Consider the following 26,586-nt stretch of genomic DNA (forward strand, 5'->3'; position numbering starts at 1 on the left):
CAGCGCCGCGGAAAAGCGCATTCGATAGCCCTATTAACGCCCTTTCTGAGTAATTCTCTCAGATTTGACCTAACGTCAACGGTTTTGCCTGCAGGGGGCAAAAACTGCAAAAATAGCCGATTTTTTCGGAAACAGTTTTCTGCAATAACTTTTGACCCAAGCCTTGTACGAGCTTACTTTTACCAGAATCGTGTTCCTCTCGTCAAGACGCATCGAATGAACTATAACTTGACCTTGAAAATTTGACCTCAGGTCAAGGTCATGACCTGACCGGAAAGGGTCATGTTGCATATCAGTCGATCCGTATCGTCGAGCTGAGCACATCTAAGGCGTTTTCACCGCTCTAACAGGCCTCTATCAAAAGTTATTTGCGAAAAACTGTTAGACACCATTCGTGACCTGAGATGACCTCAGAGGCATAAGTAGGGGTCACGGACACTATTTTCATGTTCAGTGTGTCTAAACCACTTGTAATTCAGTGTTTGGGAGTGTTTATAATGTCTTTCGTCCAAAAGAGGCGCATTTCAATTTTCTCCCATTGACTTATAATAGAGAGGTCGCAAAATTGAACTGACCTTAGGTCACCGATATCAAAATTCTGAGATATACATTTTATAGATACTGTTACCCTTATCAATCGCTGAAAGTTTCAAAGCGATCGGTCACTCGGTGTAGCTATGGCAGACATGGAAACTTTTTATGAGGTGAGGTCACTTCAAGTGACCTACCTGGTGACCTGACCTTGAATGACCTTGGTCTGAAATTTTCACAACATGTGTAGAATTGATGTATGATAAGGTGTACCAAAAACGGCGGCGCGATATTCGCGAAAAACCACAAGGGGGGATGTTCAACCCCCCCCCCCCCCAGCAGGGCGCGGGTTAAAGTTTGTCTAATGTTTCGCCCGCATTTCATGTCATTGCAGCTTAATTGGAATCACAAGACTGTCGATCACAAGAAGGCTTGATCACTTTGCAAAACAATTGTTTATTGAGGATGAAAACCGGACATCAAACATTTGTGACATAGAACCGGTGGCTTTAACTATGATTTGGGCTGTGATTGAATAGCACTAAAGTCGAGACTGTCGGATCGCTTTAAGAACACAAATAAATACGACACGAGACGAGCAATAGGAGAGAATAGAAAGTACAAAGTAAAGTCAAGGTAGGACGATATTTTTAGCTAGAAAGTGGTTAATGTGTTGAGGCTTCACGTGCGCTTTTCATTAAAGATGAAGCGATTGGACAGGTTTAGAAATCCGACTGTAGCTGTTCATCACTTGATCGGAGGACATCCTCCTATAGGTTCTCATGTCCTTAAAATGGCTTCTGTACATTCTATCATAGTCCTGTGATCAAATGTTTTGCTGTTAACACCCAAGCACGCCTTGAATATGCAGTGTTTTACTAGTGGCGACAGTGCACTTCCTTGCAGTACCCCGCTCGGCACGTGTCACAGTGGCGGGTGGCGCCGCCTTTCGCCACACATTCCTCACCTAACAACCCTCCGCGACAATCTCGGAGTGCGGGCATCTGACCCGGCGACAGATCGGAGCGGCAAAGCCGGTCTTACGACCCCAGATTTACACTTTTCTGAAGGGAACCGGTCGCCCGAGCGGCTGATTGTCGCCGAAATGAGTGCGTGCGATGACCAGGGCGGGACCGGAACTCTGCGTGTGGGGACTGGGCCGGGTCACGCGCAGTATTTAACCGGCCACCCCCGGACTGATTGGCGCAGTGGCCATTGGTTCGGGTGACGGGGACGGTCAGTTGGAGACATGCTGCTGCGAACGTGTATCGGAGTGTTAATTGTGAGTGCTATGGGGAAAGACGGACAGTTGGCAGAGGGTAATGGGAAAGAGACTGTCTTTACCAATATTTCACCTTAGCATGTGATCATGTTGACAGGCGTTCAATTCTTTCTTTCTTTCCTTCTTTCTTTTCAATTACTTTTTATTTGTCTTGGTTTTTTAATAGATAGGTAAAGATGTCATAAAATGTTAATTATAGCTAACAATAAAAATGCTAACTGATATTATCATCACTTATAGGAAGTAAGAATAAATATGATAAGATGAGCATTATTGGTTTTTTTACCTCCGATACACTGACCCGACATTGACCTTTCCCCTTTTTCTGCCAGGTGGGATGCATTGCAGCCGACACCCAAAACTCCACAGAGACGTCCAGCGGCAATGGCACAGAGACCTCCCACCGTAGTGGCCGGTACCTCTTCCAGTACCTCCACAACTGGCTTGGCCTGACCGCCGCCACAACCACCAGCCGACCCATAGTCAAATGTCAGGTGAGAAAACTTCCGGAAAACCGAGAGGGGACCTTTTAGTGTGACGCCTATGGTCTTGTGTTCTTGTTTGTCTAGCGCGACCGCCGAGGACCGCAATTTGTGCTCAATATTGTGATATTTTTTCAACGTTTTATGTAGGCCGATCTTCAAAGGACAAGCTTATTTTTATGATTTGATACTAATTGATATAATGATTCAAAATGTGCCGTGCACCAGTCCATAACATGTCCCTGTCGGTTTTTCAGGGCGCCGGATGCGGCGGCGGTGAGATCTCCGTCATCCCCGTGGTCTATGTGCCGGCCAAGACGAAGGAATGTGACTATTCCCGTCCCTGCGCCAGTGGCCACTGCCTCTCCGGAAAGTGTGTGGCCTGTTCCAGCAGCGTCCACTGCGGCGCGGGACTGGTCTGCAGTAACTACAAGTGCGTGCCGTGCTCCAATGATCACCAGTGCGCCGGAACCTCCGTCTGCGAGCACCACAGGTGTGTCCAGTGCCGCTCCCAGGGCGACTGTCCGTACGGTCAGACATGCCTCCAGAACAAGTGCAGGACGGTGGTGTAGATCAGCGAGTGTCAGACCGACGCCGAGTGTCAGCTGGGAAAACGCTGCTTGCAGGGCAAGTGCACGGCCGTTCAGGTCATCCAGTGCTACAGCGACGCCAACTGCGCTTACGGTCAGCAGTGTCAGAATTTCCAGTGCAGGCAGAAACTGACCAACCAGTGCAGCAGCCACGCAGATTGTCCCTACGACCAGCAATGCCAGAACTACCGGTGTACGGTGGTGCTAGTGCAAACTCATCAATGCAACAGCAACGCAGAGTGTCCTTACGGCCAGCAATGCCAAAACTATCAATGCACGGTGGTACCGGTGGTACTTGTACAGACCCATCAATGTAACAGCAACGCAGAGTGTCCCTACGGGCAACAATGCCAGAACTATCAATGCAAGACGGTCCAGACTCCCCAACGTACCACCAACGCAGAGTGTCCCTATGGGCAGCAGTGCCAGAACTATCAGTGCAAGACGGTCCAGACTCCCCAATGTACCACCAACGCAGAGTGTCCCTATGGGCAGCAATGCCAGAACTATCAGTGCAAGACGGTCCAGACTCCCCAATGTACCACCAACGCAGATTGTCCCTATGGGCAGCAATGTCAGAACTATCAGTGCAAGACGGTGCAGACTCCCCAATGTACCACCAACGCAGAGTGTCCCTACGGTCAACAATGCCAGAACTATCAATGCATACCGGTACAAACCAATCAATGTCGCACCGATTCCGATTGCCCACAGGGTCACCGTTGTTTGCAGGGTAAGTGCGCAGCCGTCCAGCCTAACGAGTGCAACGAAGATGCCGACTGTCCACTCGGACACCAGTGCCTCCAGAACCAATGCAGGCCGGGACAGGCCAACCAATGTTACAGCGACTCCCAGTGCCCTCACGGACAAGTCTGCAGGGCTAACCAGTGCACGGTTGTTCAGACCGGACAGTGCCAGAAAGATACCGACTGTCCCTTCGGCCACGCCTGCTGGGAGAACGAGTGTACCCCGGGTAAGTCGAAGAAGTGCCACAGCGACTCAGAGTGTGGTGTGAACCAGAAGTGCCGGGATGGCGCGTGCACGGATGTGACGGGGCCGCATCAGTCTTGTTCAATCAAGGTACCTTGTCCGCCCGGCCAGAAGTGTCGCGACGGTGTCTGCCAGGAAGCGGACGACTCGAGCATCTCCTGCTGGCAGAACTCCCAGTGCAAGTCTCACGTGTGCAGCAGTCGCGGGTTCTGCGCCGAATGCTCCAACGACGACCACTGTGCCCTTGGCCACTTTTGCTACAACTACCGCTGCGAGAAGCGTCTGCCGACCCTCAGTAAGTGCAATGCCAACAATCAGTGCTGGTCAGACATCTGCAGCAACGGCCTCTGCGTCAACTGTCGCAGCTCCTCCGACTGCCCGGGCCACCAGTTCTGCAACGTGTTCAAGTGCCAGGCGCTGGGTCTGTACAACGAGGGCTGTCGCGCCGACAGTCACTGCCAGTCCGGCAAGTGCAGCAAGCTCAACACCTGCGTGCACTGCAAGGGGCAGGCCGACTGTCATCCGGGGGAGTTCTGCAGCTACAAGGGCCTCTGCGAGACGAAAGCCGACCTCCTGGACAACTGCGAGTCTAACACTCAGTGTGTGAGCGGCCTGTGCGGGTACAGCGGCTTCTGCGTGCAGTGCCGCGTCAACGCCGACTGCGACGCCCAGGAGCGATGCAAGGACTCCGTCTGCCGACCGAAGCTCTCGCTCGGACACTCCTGCAAGCACGACACGGACTGCTCCTCGAGCAAGTGTCGCGGCAACGTGTGCGTCCAGTGCACCAGCCGCTCCCACTGCTCCCGCGGTGAGTTCTGCCAGGCGGGCGTCTGTCAGGCCAAGAGTCCCCTCGGCGCCAAGTGCGAGGAGGACGATCAGTGCGCCTCCACGCACTGCAAGCGCGGCCTGCGCGAGTGTGTGGCCTGCACGAGGGACGTCCACTGCGGCTCCGGCAGGTTCTGTATCGACGACAGGTGCCTGGAGCGGATCCCCGTCGGCAGCTGCTGCCGGAGCTCCGCCACGTGCGAGTCGGGAGCCTTCTGTGACTCTGAGACGGACGGCCCGGCCCTGGCGCGGTGCACTTCCCAGAGCCAGCGGGGAGTGTGCGCCTTCCAGCCGGACGGTGACGGCACGGGGGTGGATGATAGCGGACGCAGATAAGGATTATGAACGGCTGGAAACCCACGGTAAACTATTTCCTCAAAGAGATCTTCGATATTAACGAGAGGTGCGAGGCCATGAATGGAGGAATCTGAGAAACGTATGCTCGAAAGACCAGTACTTGATGGAAAAATGACAGACTCCGCGAGCTCTAGACCCTTTAGGGCAGTGGTCGGCAGGTCCTCCGGGGTCGTGCCCCCTTTTTTGGCGCCAGGCAGGGCCATTACCCCCACCTACCAGACCCCATTGGTGATACAACCAAGGTTACTGAAATTCCATACTTTTCCGTGACTCTTTGGGTACCATATCTGCGAGAAACCGCAGGCCCCCTCCCCTGCGGTTCTCGCAAATATATCAAAAACGTTGGCACGGAGCGCCACCATTTTGGAACATTTTATCATACATCGTTTCTGCACATGTTGTGAATATTTCAGACCAGAGTCACTCGAGGTCAGGTCACCAGATCACGTCAAGTGACCTCACCTCAGTAAAGACTGCAACGCCTGCTTTAGCTGCATTGAGTGACAGATCTCTTTCAAGCTTTCAGGAATTGATAAAGGCAACAACATGTACAAAATTTGTATCTCGGAGATTTGATGTCGGTGACCAAAGTTCAGGTCAATTTCACGCCCTCACCCATTATCAATGGGAGAGGGCGCAAAGTCAATGGTAGAAAATTGAAAGGCGCCTCTTTTGGGCCAGTGTCATTCCTAACACTGTGACACTCTTATTTACAAGTAAACATGACCGCTGAACCGGAAAATTGCACCCGTGACCAACCCCGTTGTATGTCCCTGAGGTCATTTCAGGTCATGAATGGTAGCTAACAGCTATTCGCTAATAACTTTGATAAAGGCATCCCAGAGCGATGAAAATGCCTTAGATGTGTTCAGCTCGACGATACGGATCGACTGATGTGCAACAAAACCTTCGATGCTTCTCGACGGGAGGATCACGATGCTGATAAAAGTGAGCTCTTGTAAGTTTTGAGTGAAAAGTTATTTAAGAAAACTATCAGCAAGCAACGTACATTTTTAATTTTGGCAGCTTTTGTCTCCCATGCAGGCTAAACCATCTTCGGTTGAATCTGAGGGCAGGCCTCAGAAAAAAACGTTAAGAGAGCTATCGAATGCGTTTTTCCGCAGCGCTGTAGCTCTATCCTTTCCTGAGCTATAGGCCAGTTTATCGAAAACTGTCAAAGGTTGACCTGTAAATTGGCGAAATTTTACGTTCGATGACCTCTGGTGACCTGACCTTTGATTTGACCTAAAAGGTGACCATAGTTTTTTCTTCATCATTTCTTACGCTCTTTCGATCGCCGACTACGGCGTTTCGCTAGTGACCCAGGAGCCAAGTTAATAGGGGTTGTTCAACCTCCATCTCCAGCAGGGCGTGGAAATCCAGGAGCCCCAGCGGGGCGCGGGTTAACCTCCATACGTATAGGTGTAGCGGGTATTTTTCGAGAATAGATCACATTAAAAGGGTCGGATCACGAAAAAAAAACTGTACCATCGAGCCGATCATTTTTATCTGTCCTGAAAATGGCATGACCTTAACCCGAATAACCGTTGATTTGTGAGATCCTTCTTGAGATCATGGCAGGCCACAAAATCTCACTTCAAGAAGTTACAGTAGGACCCGATTAACTCGGCAGTTGTTATTGACCTATGGAAGGTCACCCAATGACCAACGACCTTTAAGTTGGGTAGCAGCGGCTGCTTATCTTCACGGGCAACACGCTCAATTTTTCTGCAAAGCTCCAGCTCAGAGACCGAGATGCTCAGGTCAGGGTGCAATGGACGACTCCTCTCCCTTGCGTTAGTGACTGTGAAAACGCCAATAGACGAGCGCCGGCTAGTACATGACAGTTACTTTCCACGACTGTACGGAATGGTGAGCAGCTACATGAAAATTGGCATGCGCCAGCTAATCAGTTCATGTTTTGTGCGTTTGACCTCGACTAATCTTTGAATCCTGGGGCACAAAAGTTGCGATGTTTGTCCACATCCATCAAGGGAGCCATTAATTCTAAAAAAGATGAGGCTTTCTCAGAGGCCCTCATTACCCCCCGCCGAAGGGCGCCATTACCCCCAAAGGGGGCATGCCCCACCATTTGCCGACCCCTGCTTTAGGGTTATCACGTTCTTGAATAATAAGATTAATGTGTCTCAGGCGCCGCTGCATTGCGGAGGCATAGTTGTTAAAGGATTTTAGCCTTATTGTCCGATATGTTCAGGGCAATGGTTGCTTGTTTTGCCACACTGTTTCGTTGGCGGGCGCTTATTTGTGCTTTTGTTGTTGTATGCATTGTGTGTCCTGCATCGTTCGCAATAAATATTTATTGAACTAGCTTTGGGTTTGATCGAAGTTGACACTTGAAGATAGCCTATTGGTGCACCCAAAAAGCGGTATTATACATTGCAGGAGCACTTCGTAAATACTGCACATTGCACTTCTCTCCTAATTAAACCCAATTAAAATCCAGGAACTTGTTATAGTTTTTAGTAGTGCTTATGCAAAACAAAAGCAAAGCTTTGACTTGATTAGTTAGTTACAGTCAACTAGAGAACATTGCAAATTACCATACTTTGACAATAGTGAAACCAAGAAATTTACCTGACATCATGCCGCAGTGGAAAATCAGAGATGGTGCCGATTGTAGCCGCGTAGTCGGTCCTTACAACACCCTGCGAGCTTGATCAGTTCGGTGACCGGCTTTGCTCTGGCATGGCGACGAAGCTACAAAAAGTGTACTAGGTCGGGCCATTTAAAGTGAGCTGTTGACCTGAGCTTTTTTGAATGGCATGAGGCTGCCGCTCGCAAACGATAGTGTAACTCAGTGGCGCGGGAACTACTTTCAGACGTGGGGGGGGGGGGGGGTAATCGGGCTGTGGGCTGTGGGAGGCCAGTTTGGCCTCTTGGGCCCGGTCTCACAGCGATATTTCAGTGTATAGGTAAAGACAGTCAACCTCATTCATGTAGGATGTGAAAGATCGGGTTCAGGTGGGAAGGTCTTGCATAATGTCAGCCCAATGGGCATCCAGCCTGGTCTTGAATTGGTTGGCTGACTTAGCTGATACGACTGCTTGCGGGAGGGCATCCCACGAGTTTGTAGCCCGCGAACTGAACGAGTGGCTTCGAATGAGCATCGCGGCCCGCGGCTTGATCAGCTTCCGCTCATAGCCTCTTGTCCTTCCTGAGGTTGATCTGGTGAGCAGCTTCTCAGTGGGGACCGCCATGTCACCATACAAAATCTGACAGACAGCTATCATGCTCCACATTGACGTCTGTTGTGAAGCGAAGGGAGCTTCAGTGCACACAGCCTCTCTGGGTGAGGCAGGCATCGGATAGCCCGTACCAGGCGAGTAGCTCTTCGCTGCACCCGCTCAACTTTTTCTGGTCCAGCTTACTAAAAGGACCCCATACGAGACTCCCATCCTTGATCTTTAGACTTTCAGGGATCCCGTTTGTGACGGGGGACCAGTCCGATGGGTCTCCCTGAACCTGCACTCTGTAGGTGTCCAGTCAGGAACGACTCTATCCATCGTAGGATTTTGGCTGCCAGAGATACCACCAGAGGCGGATCCAGCTCAGAGTTTTTTTTTTGGGGGGGGGGGGGGCAAACCATAACAATTTATCGATTCTTTCCATGCATCGTCCATAGGCGTAATGTTAAAATTATGCCGTTTGGGGGGGGGGGCAAATGCCCATTTTGTCCCCCCTGGATCCGCCACTGGATGCCACCATAAGCTTTCAGCGTCCCGAGGATGTGCTTATGAGGGACCGAGTCGAAAGCTTTTGCAAAGTCAAGTTTGCATACGTCAAGTGGTTTGTCGTCCTCAATAGCTGCGCTCCAGTCATCCAGAACCTCCAAGAGCTGAGATGCACAAGACCACTTCGGCAGAAGCCCATACTAAGCTGGGTGCAGCAGGCCATGGTCAGTTAGGTGCGAGATCAGCCGGTCCCTCACTATGGACTCGAGCACCTTGGAGGAGGACCGAAGTGAGGCTCACTGGCCGGTAGTTTCCGGGGGACTGTTTGTATCCTTTCTTGCGGACCGGGGCCACATTCCCAGTCTTCCAGTCCAGAATAAGCATTCCGGAATACAGCGACTTCCTGAACAGTGTGCATGGAGAGGAAGACTATTTGCAGAATCTCGGAGGGATGTTGGATGAAGGTCGGTTGTGGAGGTCGTAGCCTTACCGGATTAAAGTAAAAATACTTTTGCTATAATTAGCTGAAATTTAAGCCTTCCATCAATTACCTAATTTAAGAAAGTGACGCCCGTGCAGTGCCTGGGTGTGGCAGGCAGAATGCTCCTCGTGTCTCTATACGTCCGTAAACTGGGTCTGTAAACAGGGTAAAATAGCAGCTCTAAATCGCACCGCCTGCGGGTTCAGGTTAGGTGTAGTGCTTAAAAATGAATGTTTTTTGTGTGAATCTGTTTCATTGATCGATCAAAAATTTATTGAAATATTTTGCGCTGTAATATCATGCGAAACTGAAAACGAAAAAGTGTATTGTTTTTCAATATTTAAAAACCTGGTGGAGAAATAAGTAAACAAAATGCGAGCTAAATGGAACTTGTGCTTTGTGTGGCCGTTTTTTAGTTTGTTTCGTTGGGTTTGTGCGGGTGTGCTTGCGCGTTGTTTTTGAAAAAGTGAATCAATTTACAATGATAGACCGCTATAGAGTGATTGTTGTGGTGTGATTTGAACTTTTGTGGCGTGATAAACTCTGTTATTAGGCTTTTAAGTGACGGTGATTAAGACTTCCAGTTTCGAAGCCGTCCAAAAAATGGCGGATCTTGGACCCAACAACTCGTTTCTAGGCGTTCAGGTAAGACATCTTGACGACCCCATCCATGTATTAAGATCAGGTTTCATGTATTTTTCATATTTTGCATAGTTATTGCATCACAGAATGATTCGGTGGGCCCATTTTTCATTTACATTTTACTGTGGCAATTATGGCGCAATCAAAAGCACCTACAAATTTTCACATTTTCTAGCCATCATGTGGAAAATAATCTAGTGATTGAAGACATAAGTGAATTTTTACATATTATGCCAAAAAAAAAAACAATTGTTCACATTGTGTTTGTCCTCTCTCCACAAGCTACAAGTGCATCCTGGTTATCGTAGCACAAAAGAATGCAAATTTGTTACTTATGATCTCTAAGTTTGCAACACACAGTGAGGTGAAAGAAAAGGTATTTATGTAACTATAATTGTTTTCTGCTGAAAGTAATGTAATAGCTAAATTTATTAAACACATTATTGGCCCATGTCAACGAAAAATAGACCTATCCAGTCCACCTCCCCAGCGCAGGTGACCGTCTGTTGCTGCCGTAAAGTCAGATGGTGTGCTTGAGGGCGGGGGAGCACAGATTTGACGTGCTAGAAAACCCACAGTTTTTTACGATGCTGCTCTACCCTGTTTAACCTGATTTTGGTCCTCAATTAAAAAAAATTAGATAGCCCAAACCTTCCATTTTATATTACTGGCAGTGTAGCTGATTTGGCAAGTTTGGAAGGTTTCCAGTAATGGTCCTGCCAACCTAATTTATGCACCAGCTCACTGTGCTATGAGCTGACCACTCCATTTTATAGATATGGAGTATGGACTCTCAAAGCTGCCACAGCTTCTTAAACCTGACTTGAATTTATCAGTGTTTGCTGTTAAAATGATGGTATGTGAGAGGTGAAAGTGCTGCTCACATATTTTTTTTTTGTTGATGCTGGCCATATTTCCTTTTCTACCATTCTCTATGTCATTATTGTAGCATGTGTGTTTTTTAAATTCAGAAATGAGATCTTTGAGCCCTGCTTGTGCAAACTAGAGGGCAGGTTATGTAGGAAATGAAACAGAGCTTGTTAACCCTCGCACGACCAGGCCATTTCTCATAACACGAACGACCAGGGGGGGGGTTGTTACGACCCCCCCCCTGGCGTTTCGAAACGGAAGGTCGTAGAGCTTAGCGGAAAAGACCAACGGATTGCTCTCGCCGAGATCTCGCGATTGGTGGTATATTTTTTGGTCCTAGGTCAACATTTGACCTACTTTTGACCGGTCAAAGGTCAAATTTTCGGAAAAATAGACTTTTTTCAACTTTCGGCGGCGATTGCGGCAAAACGGTGGAAGATATCGACTTGAAACCTTCACTATCGTGTTCCTTGATCAATTCTCTATCGTTTGGTATGTATTTCGTTTCCCTAGCTCTAAAAATGGCGCGTTGGGAGCGCCGGAAGTCGGCAAGGTCACAGTCGGCGGCAGAAATTCGAAAAATCAAAATTTAAATTTTTGAAATCTGATTGTATTTTTGGATTTGGGAGGTCCATTTGCTCCCTGTAGAAGCTAATATTGCTGCATATTCCCATTGAGGTGACAAGAATTAGCAAAATAGTGGTTCGGGCGCTTTTCAAAAATAGTACCGGACGCTGTTCCTCTTGTGACGTCATAGCTCCGTGACCTGACCTGACCCGGTCAAATTTCTTATACCATATGATAGCCAATACTTGCCCCAACATGCATGGGAAGTTTCATCACGATCCATCAACCGATGTCCGTACCACCGGCAGGAAACCTCGGGCGTTGACACTCAGTTTGTGAAAATCCGGCCGGAGGCTGTACCTCTTATGACGTCATAACTCCGTGACCTGACATGACCCGATCAATTTTTTTTCGGCAAAAGATGCGCAAAGGTTGCCCCATAAGGTACCCAAAATTTGGCGGCGCTGCGCGCCGCCGTTTTTGCACTATTTCCGAAAAACCTCAGGGGGGGGGTTGATACAACCCCCCCCCTAGGCGTTCTAGGGTTAAAAGGCTAGACATCAGATCCACCTTATATGCCACTAGCATGCCTTATCACTAATTGTATTCCTTGATTTGATAACATAGCTCACAATTTACATATTTGTTAAAGGTTGTTTTGAAGCTGATTTGCACAACTGACAATATTCATATTCAAGGCAATGGTACCTGTTTTGTATCTTGCATATGCTCTGGTGTCAGATACTTTAAATGTGCCTATTTTGCCAGATAATATATATTTGGTGGTACCATTCCTTTGATCAACTTTGTCCTTTTAAACCATTCACTGGAATCTGCTATTGACAAAGTGCTCTCCTGCTCCTACTCGCACCTTTCACTGCATATGTTTTTGGTACCCATGAAGAATGTGCTGGCACCTATCAGTTAGCCCGTAATGCACCTTATCCTTGCTCCAACATGGCTTATGTTTGATGTGTTTATCTGTATTTGCATTTTGCACCATTAGCTTGTACCTTCGGGAACCTTTATGTTGAATGTATGTTGCAACATCCACTCAACACCCAGTATTTAACAAATAGTACTTGCTGCCTAAGCATCTGCTGGTGGGATTTCATTGAAGGAATATGCTCTAAAAAGTTGTTCCACATTCCATTTAGTTTCTTACATCGCAGAAAATCCCTGAGTCTTGAGCAATTCATCAGATTTCCTTTTTCAATATCCAATTCTCTGCTCTCCCTGCCTCTCTACTTATCTAGGATACTGCTCTGTCTATTCTCTGTCCTATGTGCCACTGTGAGGGCCACCATACTCTCTGGCCGGCACCTCACATTATCTCTTTATGTTTGTGTCAAACCGTAGCTCTGCTCTGTCTCCTAAAGTCTCCACGTGTCTCCCAATGTCACCCTGTGTCTCTCCTAGTGCGTATGTCCCGCCATAGCTGGGCCACTCTGTCCCATCTCCGTGCGTCTCTCAGTGTCCCTTAGCAGCTCCCAATGTCTCCCAGTGTATGTGCTACAAAGATGGGTCACTCTGCTTCCTATCGCCTCCTAGTGTCTCAATGGGTCTGTTCCAGTCGCACTTCCTAACACCTCTAAACTCCTCCAAGAGCAAGATAGAGGAGGTTGGAGCAGGGCCCTCCTTAGCTTTGTAGGGGCTAGAGCTGCCACTGGAACAGGGAAGCAATCTTGGAGGAGTTTAGAGGTGTCAGGAAGTGCGACTGGAACAGACCCAATGTCTCTCTCGTTGTGTTCGAAGTATCCGTCTCCTGGCGTCTCTCGACTCTCCCAGTATGTCTGCCCTCCATAGTCTGGTCACTCTCCCTCCCAGTGTCTCTCACTCTCCCCCCAGTGTGTATGCGCGGCTGCACCGGCCCGTGTCGGTGCCAGTGCGCTCCGCCGGTACCATAAACACTGGACAGCGCCCCCCCCCCCCTCCTGATGCAATGAACGAGTACTCCCGTGGGGGGGGGGGAGGGAGGGAGGAGTATTGAAGGGTGTGGTAGTGTGTGGTGTCTCGAAATTGATAAACATGCGTGATTGATCCATAAGATTGATAAGCATGGTTAGGAAGGTTAGTGTTAGTTGAATATCGTTATTTATTTTTATCATCTGGTAGTGTCGAATGGTGTAAAGAGTTCGCTGTCCATGATGGTGATATAAGATGGGCGAAGGCGCAGTTGGAGTTCCGATACAGCGGAGTTTGGCAGTGTCCCTCTCCATGGACGTTCTCCGTGGTCACTGTGGGGAGACCCGCCTCTCTACACGGCCTCGTGTTGTGACAGGCGCCGTGTGCCCTCCACTGCCCCCGGCCGGACCTGCCGCGAGCGGTAACCCGACCCGACCCGGCGCGGACGCGGATGTTTGTGTTTGGCCCTGCTCTGGCCCGCGGCGGCCACTAATTTTCGGACGGAATGGCCGGCTGGACGGTCGTGCAGTGATGCATTGCATGGGTCGTTTGTGTACATGTCGTTCGCCGCCCGCCTGTCGTTTGGGTCGGTGTCAGAGGGCCGCTCTGTGTCACTGTGAGATGCGGAGACTGACAGGCTGTCAGTAACGGCTATTGAGATGACAGACATTGATGCTGGATGTCATTGTGAAGTTTTAGTTACACCTCCTAGTTGCAGGCACCACATCCTATTGGTTGCAGCTATTTCAGGCTTGCGGTCATCTCTTCTACTTGTGCCTCCGAATCAAGCACATTCTGTCCGATCTTTTGGCACAAGTAGCCCAAGTAGGAAATATGCCCTATACCTGATCCTAAATCCTGATCCTGATCCTTATCCTGAAATCCTAAACCTGAGAGGCTACCGCCAGCAGTCTGCTCACACCAGCCTGCATATGTCCATACCTAGGTCTCTCTCCCCCTCTGCCGCCGTCCTGCAGCAGCGGTGTCGGTACGATCACAGAGGCGGCGGCGTCTGTGGCCTGTTTGCCGGGCGCTGCTCGGGTGTGACCGCCCGTCGGCACTGTGACTCTGGGTGTGACCGCCCGTCGGCGCTGTGACTCTGGGTGTGACCGTCCGCCAGTGAAGCGTCCGAGCGGCGCCGGGCGGCTCTGTGTCATCACTCAGCGCGCTGCGAATGGTCCGGGAGCCGACTGTATACCTACCGGCGGCAGGACGGACTATACCTATTGGCGACAGGCCCGAGGACCGACTGTATATACCGTACTCGAGGGACATACTGTATATCGGCGAGAGGACTGGGAGCCGACTGTATACTTAAATCGAGGCTCAGACTGTATACCGTCAAGAGGCCTGGAAATCGACCGTATATACCAATTACCATACACTTGTGACTTGAGACTGGCCGTACCCATATTCCGAGCTCAAAGGACCCACCGTTTATTGGCCGTGTATACCAGATATCGTAGGTATATCGTATGTAGAATGCATGTACCGTACTCAGGAGACTAACCATTTACAGACCTTGTATACCGTATAGCGTATAACGTTTATCGTATACAGGCTGCATATACTGCTCTCTGGAGACGGACCGTATACTGATTGCTGAGACGGCGGGGAAGACCGTGCCTCGGCTTTAAGTTCGCTCGGAGGAAACTGCGTGCCAGCGGCGCCGATCGCCGGGTCATAGCGGGATCGGCGGTGCAAAAATCACCGTCCCAGACTGGTGGAAAGACGGTACTGCAATGGGAGGAGATTTCCTGACACCCGTCAGAGTCGTCTGAACCGCAGCGCCACTGCGGTGGACGGTGGAGGCTGTAGTTGTGGATCTCCCCGCTAGATGGTGCGCAGGGTCTGTCGCCTGCCTGGCTAGCTGGCGGAGATCGTCTGATAGCAGATAGCGACATTCAGAAGATTCCTTGTGGGATTGGCCGCTGATATGGCGCTGTTTGCCACCTGATAGGTCGAAGCTTTGGTTACTTGTGCAAAGGTGTCCGTTGCCTGATGCTTAGGCAATGTTACAAGTGGGATGTTCCTGATACTCGCTGTTCCTCTCACAAATATTGTGAATGTTTTACGGTAGAATAAGTGAAAAGAGAATAGTTCTCTGTCTTGGTCTTGATTTTTTTGCTCCTATCCCCATGACCAAGCTGCGGCAGTTACTGGCAGCTCTACGTCTTCGGTGACGTCACTCCAGGTCCTGGATGACGTCACCCTCCGGGCATTACCAGTGATGCCTTTCTGTTGGCCGGAGCCAACTCCTAATTCCTCGGTCCGGTTTGATGACGTCACCCCATCTGCCGCCGGTATGATGACTTCAGCGGCTGTTTCAAAGTATGACGTCTCTCAGCCCATCTCGTTGATCCAATCAACCCCGCCAGGGTCCTGTTACAGTCCATTTGGGCTGTTGCACTGTGTCCTGTTCGGTGATATGTGGTCTGTTGCTCATCCCGTTCATAGATGATTTATCGGGACGAACCGCCGGAGAACGCCGGATAGATCAACCTGTTGGTGGTGTGGGGGTATGCATCTACGGGTATTTTCTAAATCACCGTAGATATCGTTAGAATCGAAGAAGTACTCAAAAGAAGGAAAGTCTGGATGCGCTTCTCAGCCGCTCAACGGTCGTCATCCTTTACGTCTGTTTCCGTTTCGAGTTTGGGTCTTGTAGGATATATTCTAGACATCGAGCTTGGGTCCATGATAGGGTTTGCGTCCGCCGCTCCTGTCTGCCGTTTTACTGCCCTGATGACGACCACCAGACCCAGTGACCCTCCACCACTCATCTCCGGTGCCCCCGGCGCCTCCTCTGCGGCCACTCCGGTGATGAGCTCCGCTTCTGTCGTGACCACCCTGTTCCTCCGGCTCACAGAACCTCCGTTTTTGCCCACCTGGCGCCGCAATAATGGATTTCTGTTTCGCGGTGCGCGGCGCTCCTCTCACTGACTATGCACGTGCGTGGGCGGGCGGTAATTCTGCCGTCGGCGCTCCCGCCCGGCCGTGTTGGGCGGGGGCGGCTGGCTGGGCGGGGGCGGCTGTTGGCCAGGCTATTTACCGGGCTATTACCATGACATGCGAGCCGTGCCGCCGTGAGAACGGCTCCGGAGCCGGTGTGGAGGTGTAGAGGTGTGCCTTCCTTCACTGAGTTTAGTGTGGTGGTATGGTGCTGAGGAGGGCTCTGTTTGACCCAGAAGAGGAGGGCAGCGTTCGGGAGAGTTGTGTGTGACTGAGGGTAATGAGTTCTGTCTCATGGTTGCAGCGTGGCGTGGCGTTGAACTCAGATGCGTTCCATAGGGGAGCAGGAGAGCAGCTGAAGTCACTCATGGTCTTGTTTCGGCGCTGAACTTGGACCAGTGCCGAACTCTGTGGTATGGCACAGAACTAAGCAGAGCTACGCTTAGCCCTGGATAGCAGTGCATCTTCAGAGCCCAATCTAAGCCACCGAACTTCTCATCTCTACTCCTTGCGCATTGTCCCTGACGCTTGTTCCACTACACATGCGTCCAGTGTCACACCGTGACTGCCCGGTGCCGTCTCCCGGGTCTTCAACTGCCGTCCGTCCGTTCCGACGCCCCGCCGGCCGCCCCGCTGGACGCCCGGGGAAAGTCTGACCATCAATCCTCGCCGCCACCGCGCTCTTCCGCCCAGATCGCCCGTTCGCATGATCATTTCACGACGGATTGACCAATGCGGACGCGCTATTACGCAGCAAATGTGCTGGCTACGGCTATTTAAAACCAATCTTCTATGAACCAAAACTACGGCTGATGCGGTATGGAATTTTGAGCGTTCGACCCGCGAAGCTTACTCTTCATGCGTATTTATCGCACCCAATCATGTATTATCTTCGATTGGACATGGGTATTTGGTAATCGGGCAGATCTAAACATCTTCCCCGCTCCGGGGCTAATGCTCGTGCGCCGCTCAGTTTCTGACTGTGATGGCCTCTGATGGGCCGCATCGGGACCACTGATGTGAGCAGTGATGCAAGCGATGATGTGGCTAGTGATGCGGCTACTAAATGGTTGTCTGATATTGATGTCGCTAGTGCCGCTGATGTGGATGATGACGCGGCTACATCAGGTACTATTTTCTGTAGAAAGTCATCAGACAGCTGCGCCGGTAACAAAAGAGAAACAGCAGACGACTCGGGGTCTGTGCTTTACGGCACTGACTTGACTTGACCTGGACTAGCGTTGAACGTCCGTCGCCATGCGTCTTTCTCCCGTCGAGTGCAATTGGCACAGCTTTGGCTATGCCCGCAATGAACAGTCACTGAGCGATATCACACCATGGAAACTTACCCACCACGTCTCTGGCCCCTGCGGGCGGGAAGGTGACGCCCCCACCTATCCGAGAGATCAGCTGGGCGGAGTGTGGCCGCTGCCGCCGGCGGCACCTCTGTTCAGAAGATGTTGTAACAGCCTCATCCATCTTACAGCCAACCGACCGACCGACTGGCCGATCGAGCTAGCGAGAGAAGAGCCGGCGGTGGCGGGGTGTCTGATGTCAGATGACTGATCGGGATACCCGCGGTGTGATTTGACAGACCGCTCTCGGGGTTGACGGACTAGTTTTGACGGACTGGTTACTAGGCTAAGAGACTAGTCTCACAGTTGACAGATTGGTCGCTAGGGTTGACAGAACTCCTCTCTCTGGGTTGATCGGAGTCTGAGTGTCTGGGTTATTCTCCATTGCAATCCGGGACCACCTCACCCTCCTATTGTATTCAGGGACGGTGAAATTCCACCTCATTTTCCACTCTATCCTGATCAGACGGCCGCCGCCTGACGTGACCTGTCTCCTGGCCGGCGTGGGCTGGAGAAAATCGCACCCCGCTCATACAGGCGAAATGGCGCCGCTCCGTCCGGCGAGAGGTGCGCCTCCTTTTCTCCGGGAGAGCGGAGTTCCGCGCGGAGTCCGCTCGGAGTTCCGCTGGCGGAGATGGGCAGCCGGAGCGTGGGAGCCGCTGCTCGTGCTGACCCGGCAGACTTTCACCGGTCATCTCGCGGCGAGCGGCGGCGCGCCGGCGGCCAGCGCGGCGCGCGCCACCGGCACACGCTAATGGGATGAGCCACGAATGTCGACGGATGCTCTGAGAGCGCCACGATCGTCGACGTATGCTCCCAGCGCGCCACGATTGTCTAGCGTGCACAGAGGTTTGGTCTAACCTTTACCTGCTCGCCAGGCATATTTTCGTCAGAGAACGGATGGCAAAGCTGACAATGTCTTCCCTTCTTTAGTCATCAGAATAGTGCATCTATGGTCGCTCAGAACTAGAGGGAATATGATGGAAGGGTCTCGAGCCAGTCTGCTCAGCAATACTTGGTTGATACCATATTATTAAGCAGGTCAGGCTGGCAGAACGTTGCTAACAGTCCGCTAACAGTATCCGAGTGCAGCCAACCGGATCATAGGTGTGCCGGCGGGCAGCTGCCCTGAACTCTGTGATGGAGCAGTGGGGGCCAGCATAAAAGTCGTGGCACCGTGCAATTCAAATTATGGCAACAGCATGGCAGTTGCACCCTGGCGGGCCTAGGGGAGACCGAACAGTGTAGACTGTAGAGCAAGCATCCAGGTGAAATATTGAGAAAGCCATGGGAGAACTATGGGGAAAGAGTGGATGAGCGGTAGAGGCTAGAGCGCTGGGGAAAGGGGAAAGGCGGCGTGGCACCGGCCGATGTCTGGTGACCTCACCGCAGGCGCGTGCCATTCTCCGTCCAGCGCCGTCCGCGGCCCATTTCACAGCGGCGGCGGTGGCCGGTCAGATACGGCCCGCGGGTCAGAGCTGGCCGGTGGGGTCGGAGAGACTTCTTACAGACTGGCTCTGCCCTGTCCGGGGGAGGTATTTGCTCTGTCGGGAGAGGGGGCGTTACCCCGGTCATAGCACTCTGGCTGTTATTGGAAGTACCAGGGTACGCCGATATTTTAGGTTATCATGATTCGTTTACTGTGGTGCGGCCTGTGGCATATCTTGGGAAACAATCATTACCAAGCTGAACTAGGTATGTGGGTTTGTCGAAAAACGGCTGTACCATGAATGAATTTTATAGGTCAGTTGGGAAATGTTGCGTTAAATTTATTACCTGTAAAATGTGATAGGGGTCTTCCGGCCCGCATTTTTTGCTATCGCTACCCATAGATCAACAATCATAAACCAAATACCTCATGCATCACACCACACCATCCTCGAGCGCGCACTTTTTGCCTTGCGCAGTATACTTTTACGGTCAATTTATCTCTCTATTGAGTAGCTCTGGATGGCGCCGGCAGCACCCCCGCGGCGGCGGCTGTCCGACGTCCGGTGTCGGCCCTCGGCTCACATACCGTTTGACCGGTGACCTGGGCTGGCCGCTGAGCCCGGCCCGGTCCGGCCCGGCACGGTTGGCGCCGTCTGCCGAAATTACTTGTCCGTTAGCGCTGTAGCGGCGGCGGCGGGATAGGTGGCAGCGGAGGTGGTGGCGGTAGAGGTGGTGGTGGTGTGAATGCGGACCAGCTGACTGGTGACCTCAGACCCGCCGGGCCGGGTCGGGTCGTCTGAGACGGGCCCGTGAGGAGTTTTGAATGGTCGCACGGCACTCATGCGGGTACCCGGTCTACCTGCCGATGTTGTTCAAATCAGGCTCTCGAGGATTTCCGGTGCTCGGTGAGATTGTCAGCAGTGCCGGTTGAATGATACCCGCTATTCATTGGCAGCTCGTTGAAGTTCTGTGGCCTTTGACCTGTGAGAAGTTTGTCTGCCTGTTCACGAGCTTGCGGACCACGTGCTGTAGTCGGTACCGGTGACCGGTGTGAGGCGGATCTTTTCTGACCGGTGTGAATCCAACCCCCACCGCTCTGACCGGTGTAAACCCGGCCCTCTGACCGGACGTGGCCGCCACCGTGCCGCTATGCAGTGCATCACGGGGTGGTAACCCGTTACCGGAGTGGCACCTCCGGGCTGACCCGCCGTGACCTCCGGTGACCCGGCGTGACCCGGCGGTCAGCCTGAGACCGAGCGGTGGAGCCGAACCCGCCAGCGGAGCCGGCCACTGGGCCCATTCTTTCCAAGTGGCGCAGTTATCTTTTTAAAGTAGCGTAGTTAGTTTGCTATTCACACCGTTTGACAACTTTAACATTGATGCCGGCGCTGGTTAATAGGTATCCACGTCAATTAAATGACTCATGACAACGCCAAGTTCCGATGGACGCAGTACGTAGACGCTTGCGACACATTTTGCAGTAGGTTTTTAGCTTCAACCAGTGCCTTCCAGACCCTTTCCACGCCAGTTGGTAAGGTTACTTCTACTGCCAACAGGGTGCCGGATATAATGGCTGTGCCATCTCCGTGTAGACCATCTGTCGCTGGTCGCCCTTGTTCCTTGTCACCTCTTCTGACACGTTAGTCCGTCTGTGTTTTTATGACTGTCAGCTGGAGACAACCCACAGGACATGACCACAATTCGTACCAGGATTTAGAGGTTGTGACTGTTGGTAGGTGTGGGCTTGGACAGCAGGCCTAACTAGAATGTATATTTGTGGATCCCGCAGGCTGTCATTCGCCAGTCAGTCAGTCAGTTCTCAATCAATTGTCAGCGAGAGCACTTCATTCGCTTTATGGTCGCCTTTACTGTCGCTTACTGACACAGGTCAATCGCCGCTGCTGGCTGATCAATCGTGATAGCAATGAGTCGCGTGCCGTCCCTAGACCTAGTCACAAGAGGAGTGAGAAGTGACGCGACAGGGCGAGATAGGACAAGAGAAGACGGAACAGAACAGGACAGGACTGGAGGAAACATTTGATTAGACTAGACCAAGACCAGACGTGGCCAGACATGACTCCTCTCGACTCCACTCAGCTATACTACACTAGTACCGAGACCAGAGGCCGCACGGCCAGTTTTGCACTGCAGGCGTGGGTGAACCGGGATTGACCTCTCGACTGACCGCGGCGGGCGAGGGACGAGCGGAGAGCTCACGTGGCCGCTGGCCGGTCCGTCTGCCGGGCAGGGCAGGGCGGGGGTGGGATGGAATGGTGGGGGAGTGCCGGGACTGCGGACCGTGGACCCACCCGGATCTATTGCATGGTACGCCGTCGGCGGGGGTACGAGAGGTGACCGGAGATGAGCTGCGTCTGATGGCTCTGTACTGAATGTGACCATTGATCAGAGCTAGCTGAGTCCGACAAGCCTGTACCCGTGTATGACCAAAGATGAGCTGGGTCCGGCTGGCGCCAAAGCTTGTATCGCCATTGATAACTTATGAGGAACGAGACGTGAAGCGCAGAAGCATGCTACGTAGTACGACGCCAACGACGCCATTTATGTTATGCATGAATCCTTCATAGAACGCTGGAATAACTATTCTAATTGACGATCGGTGGGACACTGGGACAGGTTTAGGCTGTGGCTTGTGCGTCTCCCAGTCTTGCATATCCTTCGGACTCTCCCGACAGTCTCTGACTTCTAGTCTCATGGACTGACTCGTTAACCTCTCAGTCTCTCGTCCAGCCTCTGAGCTGCCCTTTCTGATGCACCGACCCAGCCTCTGAGCTCCTCCGTCCGTCAGCGTACCGTCAGCACACGATCCCCGCTAATGACCCAGCCAGTTAGCCGCGAGCGTAAACAGCAAGGCCCTATATACCGTAAACAGTGTCCCGACGGGGCTCCACCGTCCATCGTGAGGCGGCAGCGGACTCACAGTGTGTTTATTCAGGGTGATGCGTGACGGGTGACGCCGCTCGACAGAGGAAACCGGTCGGAGCGGGATCTAATGATGACGAGGGGTTGGCCGAATTTCAATTCGCCTTTTAGTTGGCACTCATGATTTTGTGAGATTGTAAAGAAACTTGGACTTGAGACGGAGGCGCAGAGTTCCTTTGGTAGATGTATAGTGCATCAGAGTTTTTCCATTAGTTTCCATTTGTTAGTAGCATCCGTTTCTATGGGCCGCCTCTTCCCCGTCTCGTCTTTCTGCACGTTGTTGACCGCGCTCCGCGGTGGCCGGTTGGGTCGTGACTGCTCCTCTGACACGTGACACCCGGTGTCGGGTCAGAGGTCAGCCACGGCTGACACCGCACTGACACGGTCCGACACCCCGCCGAGAGGGGAGAGAGGGGTGGGGGAGAGAGAGCGGAGAGAGGGAGGGAGAGCATAGGCGAGACGGGATGACAGTAGGGGTGGCCCGATCGGGAGTTTCTACTCTCGAACTGAACGAGAAAAAGTGAATCGTTAGCCGTGAAATGGAAGAATAACAGATCATGCCACTGGCAGTGTCTACCGTCCAGCGGGGTGACTGCGTCCCCGAGTTGGGACTGGGCGGCTTGGGACGGAAAAGAACGGTGCAGGACGGGACAAGCGAAGTTGGGACTGGTTGGATCGCTTTGCGTTGCATCGCGCGGCAGTTGTAGCCGTGCTCTCCATGTCGTGTGCCCCCCCTCTCTCTCTCTCTCTCTCTCTCTCTCTCTCTCTCTCTCTCTCCGAGCAGCACACACGCCATGTTTTCAATCTCGTCGACGTGGGCAGCGGACGCGGCGCTCAACTAATGAACGATGGGCGTGGGCCGTGTAAACGGAGCCCCGGCTTGTTTGGCTAATTAAACACGGCTGTGCCGTCAGCGCACGACCGCGCTGCGCCGCCGCTCTGCCGACCTGCCGGGGTTGTGGGGTCAGCGGGTCCACTCAGGACTCGTTACTCGGAAACGCTCGCCGACGGCCGGTCGGTTGAGATTGACCTTTGATTCGGTAGTGTTGTTTCGCATTGACGACGGGTGGATTGACTTTGGTTGCATACCGATGGATGGAGTTGAGTTCTCCTCGCTGCGCGCTCTGCTGCCTACAGAGGTGAGTTTTGATCGTGCTGCCTCGATTTACCCCCACCATCCTGCTGACGCGTGCCAGGATCACGGCCCGGCCCGCGGTCCCATCCTCCTTGAGATACCGCCGCGCCTCTCTTCACCGCCCGCGGGGTACACCTCGGCTCCTTATACGGACTGGCTGCTAAATGGCTCTCCGGCCTCCTGATCGACCTTAGCGAGCTGAGTCGGATTAGCCCACGATCGGTGGTCGGGAGGGCGGTAATCCGCTCCGGCGGACGCCGCGGCAGCTCCGGTGTGGCGCTGCAGCTCGCGAGAGCTCGAGCGCGGGTAGGGAGATCGAGCGAGTCAGGGTTTTGGTGAGGGGAGATGGAGTGCGTATCACGCAGCTCGGGTGTTCTGTTTCGCTGGCTGGCATGTGTGTTATCTTTCACACATTGCGCACGCGTCTCTGGCGTGTGCCTCGCATGCCTCGCGCGCGTGTCTCTCACTCCCGTCTGGATTGCGTCTACCGATCTCGCGTCTGTCTCTGGGCGCAGCGGTGGGCGCCCTTGACGGCGACGCCCACACGGTGTCGGCTGTGGCCGCGGAACTATTCGTCAGAGACCGCCGGTGGTACAGGCGGCGCGGCGCACGCACTTTCTAGTGATTCGTTTGGTCGAGACGTGTCCCCTCCCCCCCCAGGGTGTGACCTTGGGTTGAGCTGGTGTGGGCTGAGATTTGGGAGCTTACTCTCAAGGCAGCCATCTTTTCTCCGACCAACAATTTTCGGTTTTGAGGCTCATGATTGTCAGATACCCACTTCGAAATAACCGAAATCGTGTGGCGAGTAGGCAGATTGTCTGTTTCACAATGACAACGTTTTTCTTGATGGTTCTACGGACAATTTGCATGAGTATTTATGAGGCATGACTGTTCCTTCGAGGCTGTCTTGTATAGTCTTCCCTCCATGGAGGTGTACCTATCCCATCTAACGCCCGGCTCTGCGTCGCGTTTATACCGCCGTCAGCCCCGGGGCAGTACCGTGGCGTGCGGGGCGAGGTGTCTGTTTCCACACCCCACCCCGGCGGGAGGCAGAGTGTGACCGAGGGCCCGGCCGATCTCAGATAGACCCGAATGGACCGGCCGCCGGCCTGAGCTGTGTGAAAATGGCTCCATACTGTGAGATGGTAGAACCGGAAGTTTGTTTCTGATGCTCACGAACTGGTAATTAACATCAGAACAAAGGGTTATCACATGCGAATGTAAACTAGGCCAGCTTCACTCTGTGAACGGTGTGGGGATTCTCCCTGTGGTAGACCATAGCTCACACCGGTGGAGAGCTGGTGGCTCTTTCTCGGTGTACTTTCACTGGCGGCGCCGGACGCTAATGACCTCGCTATTTACATGTGTCGATACATGAGCCACGGAGATGGTTATTAACGAGCGGCCCGGAGCCGGCGGCGACGCGGCTGACCTCCGACCGACGGCTCGCGTCGTTCGTCGGGACGGACGCACCCACAGTCGGGCCAGATGAGCCGCCCCGCCCCCGCGTCCGCCCGCGTGATCTGCCCCCGCCCCCACGCGACCGCCCCCGCCCTCGCGCACGCCGCCTTACCGATCGAAAGCTTGACCCCGTCGGATGTTTTGTCGATGTGAATGGAAAATGGACGGTTTTGGAGACATGGCGAGATGAAATTGTGATGTGGAAAGATGCGGATGAACTGTGATTGGACAGATTTGCATGTAGACTGGGATATGTGGTCATGAGATGGATGCCCCAAACGATGGGTGGTGGGATCTATTCCGTGGAGTTTGGTGCTGGAAAGGTCTCATCTTTGCATGTATTGGCCCTGATCTTAAAAATACCACAATAGCCACAGTCACCACTGCCACCATGACAACCGCCACCACCAACACCACCTCCGGGGGTGGTGGCGTTCGGTTACCGACGCATTAAGCCGGCAAGGTCACCATTGCGTCGGTCGCCGAGACGCTCTCAGAGTCCAACTGCAGACCCGGCTGACCTCCGGTATTAATGCAAAGACAATATTCGCGGACGAATCGTGGAGGCGCAATAATCAGCTGGAACGGCTTCAGTGCGTACCAATTCCACCTGACCTGACCTGGCCTGGCCTGACCTGACTTGGTGGTCGATCTGATCAGGTGAAGGCACGGCAGTGTCAGTTGCGACATTCGCTGTGGTTAGTCCATGGACAATACTGCAATCGGTCTTCTTTCAGCGACTGCCAACTTGCTCCGCCCCCATCTGGCCCACCCACCCCCGCCGCTGGCACCGTCTCCCTCTCCCTCTCCCTCTCCCTCTCCCTCTCCCTCTCCCTCTCCCTCTCTCTTTCTCTTTCTCTCTCTCTCCCCTCTACCTCCTCTCCTCTGTCTACCGCGGTGTCTGTGAGCCTGCCACGTGGGTTCGCGGTGCCTTCCCCGGGTTTCGCCGAACACAGCCGGTGGATGGAAAGAGAGCGAGGTTGAAGAGAGAGGGGTCGGTGGGGAGGAGAGAGGGGTCGGGCCGACTGGAGGCCGTCGGTCGCGATCCCACGGCCCGGCTGTCCGACTGGGGCGGGCGCTCCTCCACCGCTCTGCCCAGACGGCCTCCCTTGCTCTGCCCAGTCAGCTGATTCTTCATACCTACCGTCTCCTTTGCTCCTTCCTTAGTAATGTCCGGCATATTCAGTATACATCTTTTTGTCTTTTTCTTCTGTATGACTTGCCTTTTTTGTTCCCTTTTTACCCCCTTTTATCACTTTTCTTGATCGCATGTTCGTTCCCCTTTTCCGTCCTTCTGTCTTCAAGTGATTTATCATTCTGCACCCATCAGCATCTTCAGTTCGCTCTCTGCGCTTCCCTTTTCCTGCAATTTCCATACCCTGTCAGTCCAGCTCCTCACACCCTCTTCCCCATGAACTCACCCATCTCTCTCCCGACCTCCCTCCACCTCTGTCTACACCGCTCGCCTCTGCCCCGGCCGGCCGGCCCGGGCCGGGGCTAGCCGCTCGGCGCCGCGCGCCTCTGGACCGTCCGGCGCCAGTCAGCGTCAGAGACCGACCGAGGTCGGTGCGTCGCCGGTGGGGCCTCTGTGTGTCTGAGAGCTGGCGCAGCTCTGGTGGTGAGCTGGTGGCGAAGCTCGGTGTGGTGGGAGGCAGACGAGCTGACGAAGCTCTGTGTGGCAGAGATAACGGAGATTGATTCCGAGCTGACATAGTTCTGCGGTGCGGAGCTTACGCAGCTCTCCTACTGTGGCTGTGAGAGGAGTGGTGGTCAGTGTAGTTGGACGACACAGCTGACTCTGACTTTATAGCTGTGTGAGAGCCGGCTGGTCCGCGCTGATCCGTGCTGTGGACGTAGTCTGGCCTCAGTTTGGCCGTGCTGTGACATCGTACAGCTGACCGTCGGGGCCTGACAGAGTGGCTGGCCGGTAAGGTTAACCGGCGGGCTGTGGTGACGTGTCCAAAGGCCGGAGGTGGGGCCGAGGTGATCCACCTCCGCTGAGTGGAGTGATCCTTCTGCCAATGTGCTGTGACGAGCCGTGAGGCCAGTGATTGAAGAAGAGTTGAGTTAAGTTGAGCATATCCGAGTGTCCAGTGTC

The 26,586-nt window shown here is 52.9% G+C and overlaps 3 protein-coding genes across 4 annotated transcripts in view; all 3 read left to right on the forward strand.

Annotated features, from left to right (window-relative positions):
• Positions 1-1,712: 1,712 nt before the first annotated feature.
• LOC122393552 lies at positions 1,713-2,874 on the forward strand. The gene is made up of 3 exons (XM_043389725.1): positions 1,713-1,813; positions 2,146-2,307; positions 2,553-2,874. The coding sequence occupies exons 1-3, from the start codon at positions 1,781-1,783 to the stop codon at positions 2,865-2,867; spliced, it is 510 nt and encodes a 169-aa protein (XP_043245660.1). The 5' UTR covers positions 1,713-1,780; the 3' UTR covers positions 2,868-2,874.
• Positions 2,868-5,529, forward strand: LOC122393551 (neurogenic locus notch homolog protein 1-like; the record flags this gene model as incomplete). Its single annotated transcript, XM_043389724.1, has 1 exon — positions 2,868-5,529. A coding segment is annotated over one exon (2,169 nt), but the record flags the coding sequence as incomplete, so codon positions are not given.
• A 3,904-nt stretch (positions 5,530-9,433) lies between these two features.
• LOC122393556 (serine/threonine-protein kinase N-like) overlaps positions 9,434-26,586 on the forward strand; it is a 130,646-nt gene continuing 113,493 nt past the window's right edge. The window contains exon 1 of one of the 2 annotated variants that reach the window (XM_043389731.1): positions 9,434-9,875. In XM_043389731.1, the coding sequence (XP_043245666.1) occupies positions 9,834-9,875 (42 nt within the window). In that variant the 5' untranslated portion in view covers positions 9,434-9,833. The remainder of the gene's footprint in view (positions 9,876-26,586) is intronic. The other variant, XM_043389733.1, reaches the window with a different exon arrangement.

The sequence above is a fragment of the Amphibalanus amphitrite genome, unplaced genomic scaffold (assembly GCF_019059575.1).
Source record: "Amphibalanus amphitrite isolate SeventyFive unplaced genomic scaffold, NRLGWU_Aamphi_draft 000542F_arrow, whole genome shotgun sequence".
Taxonomy (NCBI): Eukaryota; Metazoa; Arthropoda; class Thecostraca; order Balanomorpha; family Balanidae; genus Amphibalanus; species Amphibalanus amphitrite.

Coding starts and splice junctions, on each gene's coding strand:
- LOC122393552 (XM_043389725.1), top strand. CDS start 1,781: ATGCTGCTGCGAACGTGTATCGGAGTGTTAATT. Junction 1,814..2,145: donor CGTGTATCGGAGTGTTAATT/GTGAGTGCTATG, acceptor TTTTTCTGCCAG/GTGGGATGCATTGCAGCCGA. Junction 2,308..2,552: donor GACCCATAGTCAAATGTCAG/GTGAGAAAACTT, acceptor TCGGTTTTTCAG/GGCGCCGGATGCGGCGGCGG.